General features: G+C 41.5%; 1 protein-coding gene across 2 annotated transcripts in view; it reads left to right on the plus strand.

Annotated features, from left to right (window-relative positions):
- The window catches only part of megf6b (multiple EGF-like-domains 6b), a 58,495-nt gene extending 42,555 nt beyond the window's left edge, over positions 1-15,940 (plus strand). For both annotated transcript variants that reach the window (XM_032512493.1, XM_032512494.1), the window contains 29 exons: positions 86-223; positions 867-989; positions 1,225-1,347; positions 2,584-2,754; positions 3,457-3,588; positions 3,713-3,841; positions 3,968-4,096; positions 4,333-4,467; positions 4,855-4,989; positions 5,095-5,220; positions 5,447-5,578; positions 5,976-6,104; positions 6,249-6,380; positions 6,838-6,966; positions 7,065-7,193; positions 7,525-7,653; positions 7,756-7,884; positions 9,119-9,247; positions 9,409-9,537; positions 9,872-10,000; positions 10,152-10,283; positions 10,390-10,518; positions 10,627-10,755; positions 11,800-11,928; positions 12,095-12,223; positions 13,091-13,219; positions 13,301-13,429; positions 14,205-14,333; positions 14,629-15,940. In XM_032512493.1, coding sequence (XP_032368384.1) covers positions 86-223; positions 867-989; positions 1,225-1,347; positions 2,584-2,754; positions 3,457-3,588; positions 3,713-3,841; positions 3,968-4,096; positions 4,333-4,467; positions 4,855-4,989; positions 5,095-5,220; positions 5,447-5,578; positions 5,976-6,104; positions 6,249-6,380; positions 6,838-6,966; positions 7,065-7,193; positions 7,525-7,653; positions 7,756-7,884; positions 9,119-9,247; positions 9,409-9,537; positions 9,872-10,000; positions 10,152-10,283; positions 10,390-10,518; positions 10,627-10,755; positions 11,800-11,928; positions 12,095-12,223; positions 13,091-13,219; positions 13,301-13,429; positions 14,205-14,333; positions 14,629-14,690 — 3,734 coding nt within the window. In that variant the 3' untranslated portion in view covers positions 14,691-15,940. The remainder of the gene's footprint in view (positions 1-85; positions 224-866; positions 990-1,224; positions 1,348-2,583; positions 2,755-3,456; positions 3,589-3,712; positions 3,842-3,967; positions 4,097-4,332; positions 4,468-4,854; positions 4,990-5,094; positions 5,221-5,446; positions 5,579-5,975; positions 6,105-6,248; positions 6,381-6,837; positions 6,967-7,064; positions 7,194-7,524; positions 7,654-7,755; positions 7,885-9,118; positions 9,248-9,408; positions 9,538-9,871; positions 10,001-10,151; positions 10,284-10,389; positions 10,519-10,626; positions 10,756-11,799; positions 11,929-12,094; positions 12,224-13,090; positions 13,220-13,300; positions 13,430-14,204; positions 14,334-14,628) is intronic.
- The last annotated feature ends 3,240 nt before the right edge of the window (positions 15,941-19,180 follow it).

Genomic DNA, 19,180 nt, shown 5'->3' on the forward strand with positions numbered 1-19,180 from the left:
ATGCATAGACACCTTATATTTAGCTGGTACAATATAGTTAAATCCTTTAATTAACACTCATTATCTCACTGTGAATTTGTAAAAGAAATCGAGATGGAGATAGTGAACAGCTGCGAGAACAACAACGGAGGGTGTTCGCACCACTGCCAACATTCAACCAGTGGGCCTGTTTGCTCCTGTAACCATGGTTACAGACTAGATGACGACCTCAAAACCTGTGCTGGTAAGAAGCTGTAATGCACTTACATATACTTATGTGCTTATAACAAATTATAAAGCAGTGATGTTCACCACATGCTCATTACATTAGCATTCATTGACAGTATCTTTCCAGAAACGTTGTTTTGAATTATTGGTGTTTCATGTATAGTACATTAGTAAATTGGTGATTATGACTAGTTTTAATAAGGATTTATTGGATATTATTGCCAACAACCCATTCTAATGATTCTGCTATTACTGCAGAGGATAGCTCAGTTAGTGTAGATGAGCACTCAATACAACTAAGTTTAAAAAAAAGACGGACAGCGCTCTAGACAGCTCCTGACATGCAGAACAAATGTTTGTTTTAAAATACATTTTCTGCAAATAAAATAAAATCATCTTTTGGTAATTTGGCAGATCTGTATGACTCTAATCTATTTGCTAACATTCTCTTGTGAAAAAGATCTTGAGCTTTTGGCGTTAGATACATTTGTGAATGTTCACTGATACATTGAGGAAAACCTTAAAGTTTCTCAGCGCTATTATTCTCTACTTTGTCCTTAATTGTCTGTTAAACCTGTATAATGTTTGTCAGAGAGCTGGGAAGCATATCGCTAAAGTCGGTTCATAATTTTAGTCTCCCTGCTTGTTGGGTTTGGCAGATGTCGATGAGTGTGGAGAGCAAGGCTCCTGCTGTGAGCAGGACTGCACCAACTACCCCGGGGGTTACGAATGTTACTGCTCAGCAGGATACAGACTCAACTCAGACGGATGTAGCTGTGATGGTATGTTAAACCCTTAGTCAAAAGGTTGAAGGCACTTATAATTTTAAGAGTCTAAATATTTACCTCTGTTGAATTTGGGAGAGTTCCAGTTTGACTGAAGACGTCAACACAAACATACACAATGTTGCCTTTGTTCAAGTTGAACATTTACAGTAAAGTGAGAGCTGCTTGGTTAAATTACTTTGGCTTCCCTCAGCAAAAGTGTTTGACTGTGTGTCGCGTCTGTGTTGTTTAGATGTAGACGAGTGTCTGGCTGCTAATGGCGGTTGTGATCAGACTTGCCAGAACAGCGCAGGTTCCTTTCAGTGTTTCTGCCGCCGGGGTTTCCATCTGGACGAGGACCGGCAATCCTGCATCCGTGAGTATCAACATCAAAGAGAGTGGCCAAGTGGGAATTACACCAGAGACATGCCAACGGAAAATCTGGCAAACTGTTGTTGTCATACTGCAAAAACATCCTGTGTACAGAGTCATTAAGTCTAGATTGTGAGTGTTAAAGAGCAGGTTTTATGGAAAATAAGAATTAGATTTGAGGTGGGCATTGCAGCTGTCCAAGTGTTCCGTCAGTGAAAAAGGACAATACCTATAACAGCTTTTTAATTAGAGCTGGGTATGGAGCACAAGAAAATAAAGTTTTGGTGAAGCTGAACTACCTTTTGTGGAGAATATGTCTCTATTGTGCGTGGAGACAGAGAATTTTTCACAAAAGTAAGTAAAAGTCCTGTCTTTAATCTGTCTTTTCTTAGTTCCCATGTGACAGAAAACCTACCAACGAGGGTGCAGGATTTCAGTTTTTAGCACTTTAAAGGTGCTCTAAGCACATGTGTTTTAGGCTTTAACATTTGTTGTCACATACAGAAAACATCTCCTCTATCCGTGAGCTGCCTGTCCCCAGAACAGTAGACAGCCTAGGGCAACAAAACCAAACTGTGCCCACTTGCACCACAAAGTATACACCCACGGTCTTCCAGCTTTCCAGCCAATAACCGAAGAGAAGGAAAACGAGGATAGCCTTGTTTTGTTTGAAAATACTTTGAACGTCAACAAGAAGTAATGTCACCCAACATCGCTTAGAGCACCTTTAAAAACAGATATTCTTGTATCAAAGTAGAATTATGTTGATAATAGTCAACCTAAGTCAAGTCAAGCTAATTCAATTCAATTCAATTCAATTCAGTTCAACAACTTTATTATACAAGGGGCAATTAGTTAGAGCAGTTACAGACAACACACACATACATAACAGCACACAAGCCTACATATAGGCCTTCACCCTAGAGAATATATGAATAATAATCAAAAACTAGATGTAACCATTTAAAAGTTGAATTGCAAAAGGATAAAAAAGTGCTGATTAGTTTTAACAGCAGCTAAGAAATGTGGTAATTTCTCTTTTTTTACTTTATTTTTTCATGCTTGCTTAACAAACTATCACAGTTGTTACAAGAATATTGTAAAGGCAAGTCAGTGATCAAAATGGTGGATTTTTGTTCACGTTTAAAAAAAAAGAAAGACTGATTTTAAGACAAAAAACTAAATGGTATACACTGTATTTTTATTGGTGTGTGTGTGTGTGTGTGTGTGTGTCCTGCAGCACTAGAAGATGCAGTTGAGGCCCTGTCCAGCGGCGGTGCCATGGAGTTGCCTCTTATTCCACCCGTGCTCACCTTAATGCAGGACTACAACCAACCCCTGGAGCGCTATGACGACTATGAAGACGATGACGGGGAGCTGAAGGCCGAGAGTAACCTGGCAGAGAAATTTGGTGAGTTTTTACCCCCCCAAATCGTTAACCACTCTTTATCATTAAAAGGAAACTGTATCCGATTACTCGAGTTCGACTCCCGGGAGGTGAAGCTGTCTGACAGACTCATTTAATGCAGGCAGGAACAGACCACTTGGTGGGGGTTAATTACTGTGCTTCATGCTCTCAGACTGTTGGTACATACTGTAACACCACAGCTCCCCTGGCAAGAATGCTGATGATTATATGTCCTGGCAGCCCGTTACAGGAAGTCAAAGGCTCTGTTTTGCGTCTTCCAGAACTTCCTTACTTTACTGAAGGTTGACAGGAATAACGCCTGCAAAACAAATTTAAATACATTATATTTGGGACCTGATGAATATTCAACTGGGATGGAAACGTTGTCCATATATTTGTGGTTTGGAGTTAGTGTATATGGACGTTACTTTTTTCATCAATCTTGATTTCCAAAAGCCTTGAGCCTACATGTGATGTATGTACTGTATAGCGAACTACCCTCCTCCTAACTTTGTCAACCTTGACATAGTCATAAATTAAAAAAAAAATTCTGCCCTAAAAAGTCAAAGGCAGGTACCAAACTTTGTGTTTGTGAGCATATAACGTCATGATTAGAGATCCCTGTGAACTGTCTTGACTCAGCTAAATGTTGGTGCTAAAGAGCAGAGTTCACTAGAGTCTCATTCATTACCCTGTTGTTTCCAGTGTGTTTGGACGACACTTTCGGCAACGACTGCAGTTTGACTTGTGACGACTGTTCTAATGGAGGAAAGTGTAATCCATGGAAAAACGGCTGTGACTGCCCCGACGGATGGACAGGCATCGTCTGCAACCAGAGTGAGGATTGGTTTAACATTTGCAGACACTTTAGACACACAAACAAATGTGCATACTGCCCAAATTATAAAGTCAGTCTTGACAAATTAGCAGTGATTGACCCTTTTATTTTTCAATCTCACAGCATGCCCTGGTGCATATTTTGGTAAAAACTGCTCCTTCCCCTGTAAGTGTAAAAATGGTGCCAGCTGTGATCCGGTCACTGGGAACTGCCGCTGTCCGCCTGGGGTCAGTGGAGACTTGTGCCAAGATGGTGAGTTGTCCAGCTTTGTCCCAGACAAAACCATTTGTTCCTTAATCTTCAGTGAAAAAAATTCTTTCTCACCAAAGGAGGTAATTATCTGAAGTTTATGTTGAGTTTTTTTTTTTCTGTGTGCAGGCTGTCCCAAGGGCTTCTATGGGAAGCAGTGCAATAAGAAGTGTAATTGTGCCAATAACGGGCGCTGTCACCGGACCTACGGAGCCTGTCTATGTGATCCTGGACTCTACGGCCGCTTCTGCCACCTTCGTAAGTCCCACTGTTCCAACACTACCGGAGTCTTGCCCTTGAACTCTCATATCTGGAAACCCAGATTATTAAAGCATTGATTGACAGGCTCACTGTGACTTTTACCTGCAATGCAAGTATCCATATACAATAAAAACAAAACTTGTGTTGTGGATATAATTTTGATTTATCATATTTCTTTCTGTGCACCGTCCTGTTGTGAAATAATCTCCTCCTCCTTGTTTCTTCTTCTTTAGCTTGTCCTAAGTGGACCTTTGGCCCCGGCTGCTCTGAGGAGTGTCAGTGTGTCCAGCAGAACACCCTGGAGTGTCACCGTCGCCAAGGCACTTGTGTCTGTAAATCTGGTTACCAGGGTAACACCTGCAAGGAAGGTGAGCACACTGTTGCAATACTTTGCTCATCAACACACATTACTTGCATTAACTGTATGTTGTAGGTGTTCTGATCTAAGGTGTCAAAACAGTATATATTACAAAAGTACTGATTATATAATTTTTTTAAACTGAAATTAAGTATGTACAAAAGTCTGGACAACACAACAAAGAAACAGCAACACAAGTCAAAGCCCCCACCCTTAATACAACTGCAGACAAAGAAAACCGAAAGAAAAATAAAGGTTGCCAAATTAGCAAGTAAATGTCCATGTATGCCAGTGTGAGTCAGTTGAGAATGTCCTCTCATAAAGACAGAAAAACATTCTCTTATATAACAGTTGTCTTAACATGGTAAGTAAGTGCTTTGCTCTGTTCTGTCTCTAGAATGCAACCCAGGTACTTACGGAGCCGGCTGTGAGAAGAAGTGCGTCTGTCCACCAGGCGTGTCATGTGATCATGTGACCGGGGAGTGCCAACGAAAATGCCCTCCTGGTCATCATGGAGAGAACTGTGATCAGGGTAGGTGGCCCTACAGAGGACACCGTCTCATCATGCTTTAAGGCTTATTGTTTTTTTTGTCCTCCCATGTTGTGACAAGCCTCTCCTGTGTGTGTCCTGTGTCAGACTGTCCGTGGGGGAGGTTTGGAACAGGCTGCATACATCCTTGTAACTGCACCGGCGCCCCATGTGACAAAGTGACCGGACAATGCAAGTGTCTAGCGGGGACGTCAGGAAAGCACTGTGAGAACTGTGAGTGCAGACTGATTTTTTTATTTACTCATACTTTTTACTATACATAGTAAAAAGATATATATATATATATATATATATATATATATATATATATATATATATATATATATATATATATATATATATATATATATATAAATATATAACCACATATATATAACCATATATATATAACCACACAAACTTAACATCACAATCATACAAATGTAAATCTTTTTCACAGTGTGTCCGGAGGGTTCCTGGGGTCCAGGCTGCACAGAAACCTGCCCAGTTTGTGAGAATGGAGGCGTTTGTGACAAACACAACGGGTCATGTAACTGTCCTCCAGGGTTCATGGGCAGATTCTGCCAGAACTGTGAGTATCAGCAGTGTGCATTTTTGGTTTCCACAGCAACATGCATTAAACGGTCAACGAGCTGAGGAGGGTGGTGGTACTCTGGAATATGGCACTCACACAGTGGTGCAGTTTGGACAAGAAATAGAGGAACATGTGAGAAGACAAAGGAGCAGTTTCTTCTCCGAGGTCATTAGTTAAAATCCATTAGCTGCCTGAAAACAACCTCAGACGTATTTCACTGGGAAGAACGACTATAATTCCATTCAAACAACCACTGACTCTTAAAGCCTCATTTGACGGCTGAATCACAGAACCAAAGCTGTCATGGGAACTTGCTGTTCTCTCATGCAATCCGGTGAAGTCGGTTCTGGTAGATTAGTCTTGATGGTTTAGGTTTTATTTTTTTCTTGTGCAGCTTGCCCGAGTGGACATTTCGGTCCAGGATGCCAAATGAAGTGCGTGTGCGAGAACAATGCACGCTGTGATCCGGTGAGTGGGCGGTGTACCTGCGCTCCTGGCTGGACTGGATACAACTGCAGGAAAGGTAACAGTGCTGGAAAACACTAGTCATTCCCCAACATAAGCTTCTAACGCTGAAGAGAATTATGTAAGAACACTTATCGTATATATCTGACAGTAAAAGTAAATGTCCCTTTTTATGTCTGACACTCAAATGTTTCTGTTGCAGCCTGTGATGCAGGGCACTGGGGAGCAGACTGTGCAGGAACATGTGACTGTAGAAACGGAGACGGTAGCTGTGACGCTGTGACAGGCCAGTGCAACTGTGAGGCTGGTTACACTGGAACACACTGTCACCAGAGTATGTACTTATGTGTTAAAGCATTTAAAGACCACACTGTTCAATTCTGTTAGGATTTCAAGTTAATATGTGTACAATTTGTTTTTATGATCATAGCACGTTAAATAAAAATGACTATATAGTTTTTGGACACCAGAAAGTCTTATTGACAATAACCCTATGGATCACTTGTGCTCACTTTCTTATCTTTCAGTCTGAAGGCTGAAATATGAATAAAATGAGCGGGAAAAAACTGATAGAGCATTTGTGTTAATTTCAGCCCACTCTGCACAGTTTTATTCTTGGTGTTACAACCAGATGGTGCCAAAGTCACAATTTCAAACCCTACACACAGTTATCTAAGTTGTGTCTCTGTGGCAGAGCTGTGTTATTTTACAACCAACCTTTATAAAACATGGCATACATACATCTCACTAGTCTGTAAATTTAAGTCTTGAACGTGTGTATATTTCCTCAGAGTGCCCATCAAGTAGGTTTGGTCTTGGATGTCGCCATCAATGTCAGTGTGAGAACAAGGCATTGTGTGACCATGTGAGTGGAGCTTGTACCTGCAAGGTGGGATGGACTGGGACCTTCTGTGAAAAGCGTAGGAGAAACTCCTTCACATCACTAATGCAAATTCACCCACTGAATATGTATACATGATAGTAACAGGTAGTCTTTACATCTGTGTGTGCGTTTCAGCGTGTCCTCAGGGTTTCTACGGACTGGACTGCCAGGAGAAATGTTTGTGTCTAAACGGAGGGAGCTGTGACCACGTCAGCGGAGTTTGTTTCTGTCCTGCTGGCTGGATTGGCCCGTTCTGCAACATGAGTGAGTGACAGGTGCACTTCAGAAGGTCATGAGGTTAACAGTTGCTGGCATCACTGCAATGTTATGAAAGATGGTTGGTATCGGGACATTTGTGTAGCAGCATCGAAGCACAGAGATCATCTTTGTGACGCTGTGATTCACAGTGGAACAAAAACACGCTTGGTTTCAGAGTTATTCGGGAAAACCCAGCCCAGTCCCACATGAGAAAGCACCTACTTGATGTTCCCCATGCTATGACCTGTATCACTTACCAGACACTGGAATTTCCACTTTTGATCAGCAAAGTTCATCAAGAGGTAATGATATTTATTGTTGGTCCCTCTCCTGGCAGCATGCCCAACTGGTTTCTATGGGGAAGGATGTAACCAAAGCTGTAGCTGCCGTAACGATGGCATCTGCCACCCGGCCAGTGGGCTGTGTGTGTGCACGCCCGGCTGGACCGGATCCAACTGCACAGAAGGTGAGTGAACATTACACAGAAGAAAGTAATCATCTATATGACCGGTAAATAAGGGGGTCACAAGATGGTTTTGTCCATGCATTTCTTTTTTTTTTTTACCAGAATGCCCTGCAGGGTTTTATGGAGCAGACTGTCGGCAGCGCTGCTTGTGTCAGAATGGAGCCACCTGTAACAAGACCAACGGAAAATGTACATGTGCCAGTGGATGGATGGGCACAGCCTGTGAACGGGGTAAGACTCAGAGATGCTGTGAGTAAGAGTCTCTGTATGTGTGCCCACAAAACTACCTTCATTGATAGGGTTCAGGAACATTTGATCAGACAAGTTGATCAGAAAGTAAAAAATAGTTTTATTATATTTTTTAAACACACATTGTCACTTCCAAATAAGTTTGGCTAACATGGTGTCAAGTTTGGTTAAAACTTATATTGTCTTACTACAGGTGGTTCTTGCCTTGTCAGACTGTTTTATTTTAGAAATAGAGCCAGAAATTGTGATTTTTGACCATACTGTTTAATCAATCCCACATTTCTCTCTAAATTCCCAATTTTACATGCTCGTAGGGCTGGACTATAAACAGAATTTAGCGAATTACAAACATCTTTTACCAACCTAAACTTATTCCTATCACAATCAATTAGATGTCATTAGTCATTAGTCATTAGCTGTGGTAGCTACCACAGTGACTGATGACATCTAACCAGAAGTTCAATCAGCTAACAGGCCGGCATCTTTGACTCATCATACAAGAATTAAGCCAAAATTAGAAAACTAAAACACACACTAATGTATGAACATTTTTTGTTTTGAGAAGAATCTAATCATTCATATTGATTTACACTTTAGGTTAGCCCTAAAAACTTCTGAACTGAATTCAGGCTCCTCTTGATGTTGGTCAGTCTTGACAGAAATGCAGAAGGATAACATTACCCGAACCCTGAAGTAAACATTTAAAACACTTGTTTTACTGTGCTCAGGAAATCCATCTGATGCCTTAGCTCATTTATTTTTGCCTACAGTCTGGTTATTTGCTGGCAGAGTTTGTTTCTGCACCACAGACGAGTCTGCTCTGTAAAAGTCTCTGTTGACCCGGCAATGACATTCCTGGTCGTTCTCCCTCTGAGCTCCACATCACACACTATCCTCCCTCTGTGCCTGTTACAACCTTTCCACGTCGAGCCGTGCCAGGCCCAGTCCCCTCCTCATGCTCAGGAAACCTCTAATCCTGTCCCTGGAATAGCTTTACCCTCTAAACTTTGTGGCTACTACCTCTGATTGCCAACTACATACTTTGTCCAACTATAAATTATAGGAGGAAAAAAAACATGTTGCAGCCCTCAGCAGAAATATAACAACACATGTTTCCCTGTTCCCCTGTTGTAAATCGTTCACATCTTGGTGTGTCTCTTTTCTTTTCTCTTGTCTCATCTGTGTGTTTCTGCTCGTGCGCTGTATGTTTACACAGAGTGTGTGGCGGGCATGTTCGGGGCGGACTGCCAGCGGCAGTGTGAATGTGAGAACGGCGGCCAGTGTGACAGACAGACCGGACAGTGCAGCTGCAGCGCTGGCTGGATCGGAGAGCGCTGTGAGAAAGGTGAGCCAGTGAGTCTCTACTGCACAACTGAAACAAATCTAATGAACCAACGGAAACGTTGATCTCATGGGAACTGCTGCACTTTGGAAACTGTTGGACTGGCAATATTGTGTATTTATGTCATTCATAACCTCTAATTTGCACCTTCCATGTGCATGTAGCATGTGAACCAGGCCGGTATGGTGCAGGCTGTGAGGAGAGATGTCAGTGTGTTCACGGGGCGTCATGTCACCACGTCACTGGAGAGTGTCAGTGTCCGCCAGGGTGGAGAGGAAAGCTCTGTGACAAAGGTACAAGCCTGCAGTTAAAGACACTGTGGAGTTTGTCCTGTTATTAGATAATGAACTTGATACATTTGTTACAAACTCTGGGATTTATTACAGTGTTCAGGATGTTCAGATTGAAAAGCCGTTTGAGGGTAATTTACAATTTTGGGCTTTGTTTGTGCGGGATATCTTACATTTTTTCATTAAGGAAAACATCATAACATTTTTAGTTAAAATTACACACTGGTCAACAAGTAGGATTAAAGATAGGGATATAAGGGAAATGTGCAGAATTAAGTTTCTTTCCAAGTTATAGCGCTAAACATCTCCATATTGTGTCCACTTTGTTTCCTTTCAGCATGTTTGCCGGGCATGTACGGAAAGGGTTGCATGCAGCGCTGCGGCTGTTCTCAGGGCACGTCCTGCCATCACGTCTCTGGAGACTGCGGCTGTCCTGCTGGATTCACGGGAAACGGCTGTGAGCAGAGTGAGTGCTGCAGGACCAGCTTCTGCCTCCAGTCCATTTAGAAAATGAAGATGCTTTGCTTTGCTTTTAAAACACCTTGAATGACACATTTATGATGCATCAGAAAGCAAGAACATCTCTAACTGTAGATGTGAAACTCTCCCTTTATCAGGTTGTCTTCCAGGAACATTTGGACAGAACTGTAACCAGGTCTGCCAGTGCTCAGAGACAAACCAGCTCTGCCACCCGGTGTCTGGATCATGTTACTGCGCGCCAGGTTTCCATGGCCCCAAATGTGACCAAAGTACGTAAGAAGGCACATTCATACCTCCATTCTTATATATTACATTCCACTGAAGTAAAAGCTTTTTAAAAGTACTCATTCTCTGCTGTTTCAATTAAATGTTCAGTTTGTGGAGAGGGTCGTTATGGTCCAAACTGTAAAAGCGAGTGCCAGTGTGAAAACGGAGGGAGGTGCATTCATTCCACTGGAGCCTGTGAATGTCCAGCAGGATTTATAGGAGCACGCTGCAACATCAGTGAGTCCATCTGAAACTGCGCTGGTGACAGTTTGAATGAATAAGTAATAAATGACAGTATGGGATGACAAGTATCTGGTGTGTGTGTGTGTGTCTCAATGTTGACAGCGTGTCCAGCCGGGCGTTACGGAGTCGACTGTGCTCGGGTGACGCTGTGTGGAGACGGAGCCCAGAGTGACCCAATCACCGGTCGCTGTGAGTGCATCCCTGGACGAAGAGGAGAGGACTGTGGACACGGTGAGTTCCTAGAACGGTTGATATAATTTGAAGTGCTGCAAAAACCTGCACCTGAATATTGTATTTTACACACAAAGCCAACTGCCCCACCATCAGTGAGTGCTTAGCGGTGAAAGCTTTACCCTCCCATACAGCGGAACACTGGTTAGATTCCTCTTTTTGTAATCAGTGTGCATGTTTTTTCTTGTTCAATAATTTTGACAGTGAACAAAAATCAACTAAGGATGCAAAATAATTGTAGTAACGGAAACAGGGCTGAGTCAGACCAGAGCAAATTTAGTCTGAATTGTATCTTCTAGTAAGTTTGTCTGTGTAATTTTTCTCTCACTAATTTTGTCCTAGTCAATTTTACGTAGAGTTTAAGGGTAGGGTTCATGGCACGAGACCGTAAAGTACTGATAGACACACTATATATAATGTATTTGGACAGATGTGATTAGTATGTGTGTAACATTGTTTCTGTTGTAGCTAATATCAACTCTACCACCACCAATTGTGTCTCCCTCAGTGAACTTTAGAAATTGCTTCAAACATCATCAGTCAGTCATATATTTTTTTTAGCAGTTTCAAAGAGAGTTTTCAAAGAGAGAATAGTGAACCGGTCCTCGATGTACAGTTATTAGATGTAACATAACAACACGACAGCCATCTCTTTTTTTTTTATCTGTGACCTCTTGACTTGTGATGTGTGTGAACAACCTCAGATCTCTGGAAAGAGGCCCTCATTTCAGTCTAGGCTCCTCTGTGCAGATTTCTATTTCTGCCTTCCAGACTCTGTGCTTACTGTGATGGATTATGTGAGTCGGACAATTTTTATGTCTTTGTAAGTTGCTTTTCTTACTGTACCGAAATGAGGAAAAGGAAATGACTCCTTTTGAAGGGATAAAAACAATCACTGATATCTGCAAGTGGACTTAGAGTTTCCAAACAACAGCAAGGAGTATTTTAATGAAGAAAAAAATACTTTTTTGTCTTTTTTTTTTCTTTAGATTTGAAGCAGAATGTTTTCTCCAGTTTAATGTGAGAGTGTGTTTTCTGCCTCAGGCTGCCCGCCAGGCTGGTTTGGAGTGGACTGTGTCCAACGCTGTAACTGCAGTAATGGCGGAGTGTGTGACTCTGCGACCGGCAATTGTACATGCGGTCTGGGCTGGACTGGTTCACACTGCAATATAGGTGACGCACACTATTATGTAAATGGTTTGTTGATGCAGTCACGCTGATTGTTGTAACCTGCTTCTGATCATACATGATCTGCTGTAGAATGCAAAATGTAAACATAGTGTTAAAGTAAGTCATGAGTTTGATTCCAGTCTTCCTGGTTTATTCGTCTGTCTCCCAGAATGTCCTGTGGGCAGATTTGGCGCCAACTGTCAGCTGAAATGTAACTGTCAAAATAACGGCACTTGTGACAGAGTGACAGGGACGTGTCAGTGTGTTCCAGGCTACTACGGACATCTGTGTGAACACGGTGAGAACTGAACAGATAAACACACAGAGTATGTTAAAAGATGAAACCCATGAAAGAAAAAAAAACAAACATGAACTGATTCTAATAAGTGTTGCCCTTGTCCCTAAAAAGTGAGATATCTTATTCCACCATTACGCTAAGTGGCATGTCCCTTTTATTACAATGAAAATGGGTGCTGCATTTTTTTAGTCAATCCCACATTCACCGTCATGCTGCTGGAGCTACTCACTAAATAACCAAATGTTTATTAATCCACAACTGAAAATAGGCCTCAACACATGTAGTAAATACTCCTGTTTGAGTAGCATTTAAAAACTACAGTGCCCAGCTGTTTTGAAAATGATACAGCCTTTTTAATGAAAATATACATTTGTGATGTTGCATGTTCCTTTGTCAGTGGGAAAAAATAGGCTTAGGGATAAGGACAAAGCATATTTAGAAACACATGATTTGTTTTGATCTTTTCATGGGATTTGTTGACAATAGTAAAACTATAGAATACCCCCAGTCTTATCCTTTAAATAATTAAATATCATTGTGATACATAAATACAAAAGAAGGCCAAAAACAGTAATAATCTCCCAGTGTGACAGTAATAGGGTTCATATTGGAACCTGAACCAATATGAACATATTGAAAAATGTTATTCAATTTGGAATATAGTGGAGTAGAAGTGTACAGTAATATAAAATAGAAATAGTCAAGTAAAGTAAAAGTATAGTACATACTTTCCACCACTCTTCGATACTCAGCCATCGTAAAAGAACAAATAGTTTAACCCTGGGGTTTATATTCATTTATCAATCAAGTGATCACATTATCATCATAAAGGTTGTCTTTAAGTCTCTTGACAACTCTCGTCCTCAGCCTGTCCTCCTGGTCTGCACGGCCCGCTGTGCCAGCTGCAGTGTGACTGCATGAATGGAGCTTCCTGTCACCCAGCGTCAGGCCAGTGCATCTGCCCTCCGGGATACCACGGAGCTCGCTGTCACAGAGGTCAGCCAAATCACTGCTGATTACCACAACATAACAACCGGATTACTGGCATTTCTTGCCCTAATGGTTTTCCCCTCTCAGTGTGTAAACAGGGCACCTACGGGCATGGCTGTGCCAAGCTGTGTGACTGTGAGGACGACGCTCCGTGTGACCCGGGGACAGGAAGATGTCTCTGCTCCTCAGGGAAGACTGGACATAGATGTGACATCGGTAATCTTTTAGCCTTTTTCCGACTTTAAAAATGTGCATCCGGTGATATGCAGACCAGCGTGTCCAGCACATTTATGTAAGAGTTGCTCGTTAAGACTGAGGCTTCTTGATTTTCTAAATTGGGCAGTTTATGCCCAGAGGGTTGAAGGAGGAATTAAACTTTAAGCCATTTTTGTAAAGTCTATTACATTATAGTTGAGGAAAAAAAGGACATTTTTGTCAAAGGATAGATGTGTTAAGGTAAACCTCAGGTTGACTTTGAAATTAGTCAGTTATCCATTAAAATAAGTTTAAAAAACAGCTTTGAAGAGGTCCGAATTTGCTGCTTTGGGTTAAGATGAAAGAATGTTTTTGCTAAAGTATAATATTTAGAAAGGTTACATGTATGTTTTGTTATTGGTTATCGATATACCTCTTACACATTTCTGTATCCACTAGTTCATATTTTATTGTGTAAAAACAATTTAAAAATGTTTTTGTGAATTTAGTGTGTTGGTCACGTGACTAATCAATGGTCAAAAATAACAAAACAACCTCTGACACGACCCTAATGAAGGCAATTTAGAAAAATACATTTGGTGAGATAAATCATCTATCGATACCTTGATTGGGAAATCCACTTTTTATCAGAGCTAGATGAGAAGATAAATGCCTCTCTCCTGTCACAGAGCCATTAATCCTCTCATCTCTCTGCTAGGAAGCAAATATGCGTATTTCACAAAACACTATTGTTTTCAAAGTACATTGATCTCTGTGTAATTGCGCTTTGTGTCAGACTGCAGAGCGAATCGTTACGGGCCAGACTGTGCAGAGACCTGTGAGTGTGACAACGAGTCTCAGTGCGACCGACGCAACGGCCGCTGTGCCTGTCTGCACAGCTGGATCGGACTCTCTTGTCAAGAAGGTACAGTGACGACAAACACACATGCGTCCCTGCTGTGTGAACAGTTATCTCGGTTCATTCTTACATTCAGATGGACGGCAGGTGACAGGCTTTGCTGACTCTTGAGTCAGACCAGAAGTGACATTTCAGCTGACCTTGTGAAATAAGAGAAAATAACTAGTTAAAGTGCTGACAGCGTTCAGTTCCTGCAGTGACTGCACTCTCTCTTTGGTGTCATCTTTGTTCTGATCAAACATGACGTTTGTGTGTATGTTTGTGCTGAGGTGGACTCACAGCTCTTAGTGTGTTTCCTCAGGTGGACCTCCGCGCCTCACCTACAGCAGCAGAGGAGACTCGCAGCGCAAGAACTCCTTATAGCACCGCCATCAAACTGGAAGACGCCACTGAGACAGATCGGCCACGTTTTACTGAAGTGACTCAAGTGAGTGCAAGCTTGTGACAGGAAGTTAGCGGGCAGCTGGAAGACCTTCATGGGACTAGACTCTCCAATGAGAACTGCAGTTTCATGTTTGGACCTGAGCTGGATGATACTTTTTTGTGTGTGCCAAAGTGTCCTTTGAACCGTCAGCCTGACCTGCCACAGTGGTACTTTGGGATTTTCTTGCGGTCAAAGTGGAACGACAAACAATTTAGACTTTAGGATTAAAAACGCTCCGGGAAGAGACTGTGGTTGCGTTCACTGCACTTTTGGAATTTTGTGGTTAATATTTTGGTTGAAATAGCTTTTGCAGGTACGGTGTATAAAATAATCTCTAATTTTGTTGGATATAATGGAATCTCTGCCGCTCAGTTTTTGAAACCACATTTCATAATTTGCCAGTACTATAAGGTTGTTTTTCAATCTATACAATATGAAGTACTAACCTCAGTGCAATGGTGCTCTATTGTACAGTGCAACAAAGACTATAATGATCTTTAGACCTATTACACAGCCTTGTTGAACACTCGATTCTGATTGGTTAAAGCTCATACCACAGATCACAAAGGGGGCGAGAAGGTGGAGGACGTGGTGATTGCCAACTGTGCTAATGGCAACAGTGCAAGAAGAGTTAGCTCCATGTTTAGTTCAATCACCAGCGGTTAACTTCACTGTCCGGACCAGGACAAAGGCGTTATTAGTGGGTAACCTATGTATGAGTACCAGTGTAATACGCTGTGTAATAAGTGGGATAAGACCCCTCTGAGTCCTGCATCATCCTGTTAGGGTTCTAATTTGCAATAATGACCGGCTCGTTCTACATTATCTCTCACATATCACAGCAAAGCACATTCCTGTTGACTAAATATGCCTTAATGGACAGCTGGAATTTTACAGTTCAATATGAGTCACTAAAGAGTACACATTCATTTGCACCTTCTTTAAGGTTAAGAGTATAGGCTATATAAAATGTTTTGTGTATAAATTTCTTCTGAATTGTGTATAAATTGCTTCATATTTATATTTCTCAGTTGTATACAATTGAATAAACTGCAAATTTAAAATGCATTCTTTGTGTTTCACTGGATAAGAGACTTTTCAGCTCTGCCAAATCTACAGTCCAATACACAACCCAAAACGAGATTTCACACATGAATGCCAATAAAGACAGACACAAAGGTTTGTTTACCATTCTTATTTATCATTATTTCATTTTCATTGAAGATCTAAGCTGTACATCCTGTCTAAATTCAGATTCAAGCACAGTGCAGATAGCAACGCTTGCAAAGAAAATGAATAAAGGAAAAGAGAAAAGGCAGAGGTGATCACAACCAGAAATATATACAAAGGTCAAACTATGTACAGGAGATACCAGGCTCTCACTACATCATCTTCAGAGTGAAGTCAGCCCACTTCAGAGCATTCCTCAAAAAATGCATACAGTACACAACACAAAGAAATTGCTTCTTTTTGTCTCTCAAAATTGATACAATACTGATAGGAAAAATGCAGCATAATGAAAAAAATAAAAAGGTATTTTGATTCTTTCTACTTCATTAAAGGCTAAAACATAAAAATATATTCTCTATATCACCTAAAACCTCCAGTAAAATAAGCTCTATCCAACTGTGGGTCTGGTTTCATTTCTGAACTAGTCATTACAATGTTAGAACAGCAAATATGAAGAAACTAGGACCTCTTAAAGCATGAATTTCTCCCTAACAGGCGAGGGCAGCAGGTGACTACACTACAGTCTTAAACCACAGTTTATTTCTACAATGTGCAGAAACCACTAGATCTTTGTTGGGCAGGTCAGCACGATGTGAAATAACACTGATGGTTAAAACAAAATGCATTTAAAGGGCAAGTTTGAAATTTGGGGAAATGCGATTATCCCTTTTCTGCATGCTATTTTGAAGCTACTGCCAGCAGCCGGCTAACAGCTAGCTAAGCATAAAGACTGGGAACGGGGAAACGGCTAGCCTGGCACGGTACAAAAGGGACACAGTCCAACTACCAGTACCTCTGACTTTATATCTTATTTATATCAATTTGCAGTTTAACTAACAGGTCTAGTCTCAAAGTCTGTCCCCCCTCAAACAAACATACAGTTTTTTGGATGAATGAAACAAAAGTAACATGTTCATTAGTTAGCTTTAGATGAGCAGTAGGCACATCAAGTCAGGCTATTTTGTTTCCCTTTTTCCCGTTTTTACAGTATGCTCGGCTAAGGTTGCCTGCTGCCGGCGATCACGTTGCTTCATATCGAGCAGTCAGCCTTTTTTTATTTCAACTCTCAGTACGTTAAGTCTCAAACTTCTTCCCCACTCCCTGCAGATGACAATATTAAGACACAGGAACTCCACAGACTAAATAAACTAACTGTTCTTTGTTTTTCTTTTTTCTTCTCTTCTTCTGAGAAAACACTAAGACACAGCAAATCAAACGTATACAGGGATCAACTAATACAACAGTCTAAAGCAAGGGATTAGGTTAGTTGCCTCCCCATACACGCACACACAAAAACATCAACAGCAGAGACCAAAAATCCCTTTGCTTCTGTTAAATATCACGTAAGAGGAGTAACAAAGCGGACCTCATCCGCACAAATCCCGTACAGTCGTTCGTTTCCTTTGATTATCATTCACACTAATATGACAGTTTTCTTAATACGTACTTGTCTATTTATCTGCTAAGAATCAATATTGTATTAGCCATTAGTAAAGATTTGTTACCTACACATGTTAGTAAGCTGAGTAGCATTGCCTGGCTTGTCCCGTATAGGAACTGTAGGCTGGGTGAGAGGCTCCATGCTTTGAGGATGTATCACATGCTATCCACTTGTGCTTTAATCACAGTCAGAGAGCACCCAAAGGAGAAAGAATGATATAGGGCTGCAGTAATATTTCAGGTTATATTGTTGCCTGAAACAAACCTTACCGATCCTAAAGCAAGTAGCTGTACTTATGCATTCTGTATATGAAGGACATATTTGTTAACTAGTATAACAGCGTGGTCAAGTAAAGATATATACCGGTACATGGAGTAAAGTCCATACCATAGATAGATACCAAGCTGGACAACACATGCGCCAAGATGAGTTCTATGATCTTGCAGGAAGAGAAAGTGAAACATTTGGATGCGTAGTCAAAGAGAGATGAAGAGGGAGAAGATCTTTGGCTCAAGCCACGCTAAAATGCAACTGGTCCTGCCCTCCCACACATGGAAGAAAGACGGACGTGTAACTACAACCTCCTGACCGTGTGCACGCGCACACACGACTAAAACCACCTGCTCTGTTCCCTGAGCTGCTGCCACCCACGGATTAGTTGGACACAGCGCCTTCTCCTTGCAGCTAATGAGACATCCACCAGTCAGCGTTCCAGTATTTACTGGGGACATGAGACCAGTCGGCCAAAGGGACAGCTGTCAAACTGCTCGTCTACTCCAAAGCCCACAGCACAGTCTGATGCAACTGTAAATAAGGCAAAATACTTGAACAACATTTGATCAAGGAGAAGTTTCCATGAGATGTGGAGCCAGCACTGATATGACAACTTCCTGCACAGTAAATCCTCAGCCTGAAAACAGACAGCAGAGGCTGGGGGACACAGTGAAGTACGACACTGCATTATATTTAACACAGCTGCAGTTCTGACCCTTAAAGATGAATGAGTAGCTAAGCTCTTCAGTGGCAGACGAGTGTCCCTGACACATCGGCCTACGCTCCTGACTCGTAACAGACGGTTCACTGGTCAGGATGGAGGAGGAGCCTCATTCCCCCTCATCTTGGCAGCAACTGCCACACTAAGACAGCAGCAGGGTCGAAGCGTCAGGCTGGTCAAACGTACTGCCATTGAAGACACAAAGGGAGGATGAGGAGGAGAGGGAATTATCAGGAGGAGATATGATTCTATAGTGCAATGGCTGTGAGATAGGACTATTGTAATGCCTTCCTCTTCCCTCCTTAGAACTACCCTCCAACACCTGTACTGACAATACTAAAGTGCTGATTGTTAAAAACCCATGAGAAGGCTCGTACACAGACAATGTCGACAACACAAACTAAAGGTTTTCTTAGAGAAACCTTGAAGGACTTGTACAGTACACAGGTGTTTGTAAACAGAACATCCAAGGACCAAATGCATGGCTATGGTACATGTGCAACAGAGTAGTTCCCATATATCCGTACAGTATGAAGTTAATCTTCCTTTTAGTTGCATTCACTTTAGAAAAAAAAAGCAAAAAAGAGAAATCTGGCTGCCAAGCAAGCGTGTGCTTATTTTTTTAAAGGTATTTTTTTTCTATGTTTTTCAAATACGTTCATCTGAATTGAATGTATAACTAATTTAAGTATGAGCGCATATCCCTAACCTCTCTTCCACTTTTGTCTTTTTTCCCTTCCTTTCCTGTGGAGGTGACTGTATTC

This window comes from Etheostoma spectabile, chromosome 4, assembly GCF_008692095.1.
Source record: "Etheostoma spectabile isolate EspeVRDwgs_2016 chromosome 4, UIUC_Espe_1.0, whole genome shotgun sequence".
In the NCBI taxonomy this organism is placed as follows: domain Eukaryota; kingdom Metazoa; phylum Chordata; class Actinopteri; order Perciformes; family Percidae; genus Etheostoma; species Etheostoma spectabile.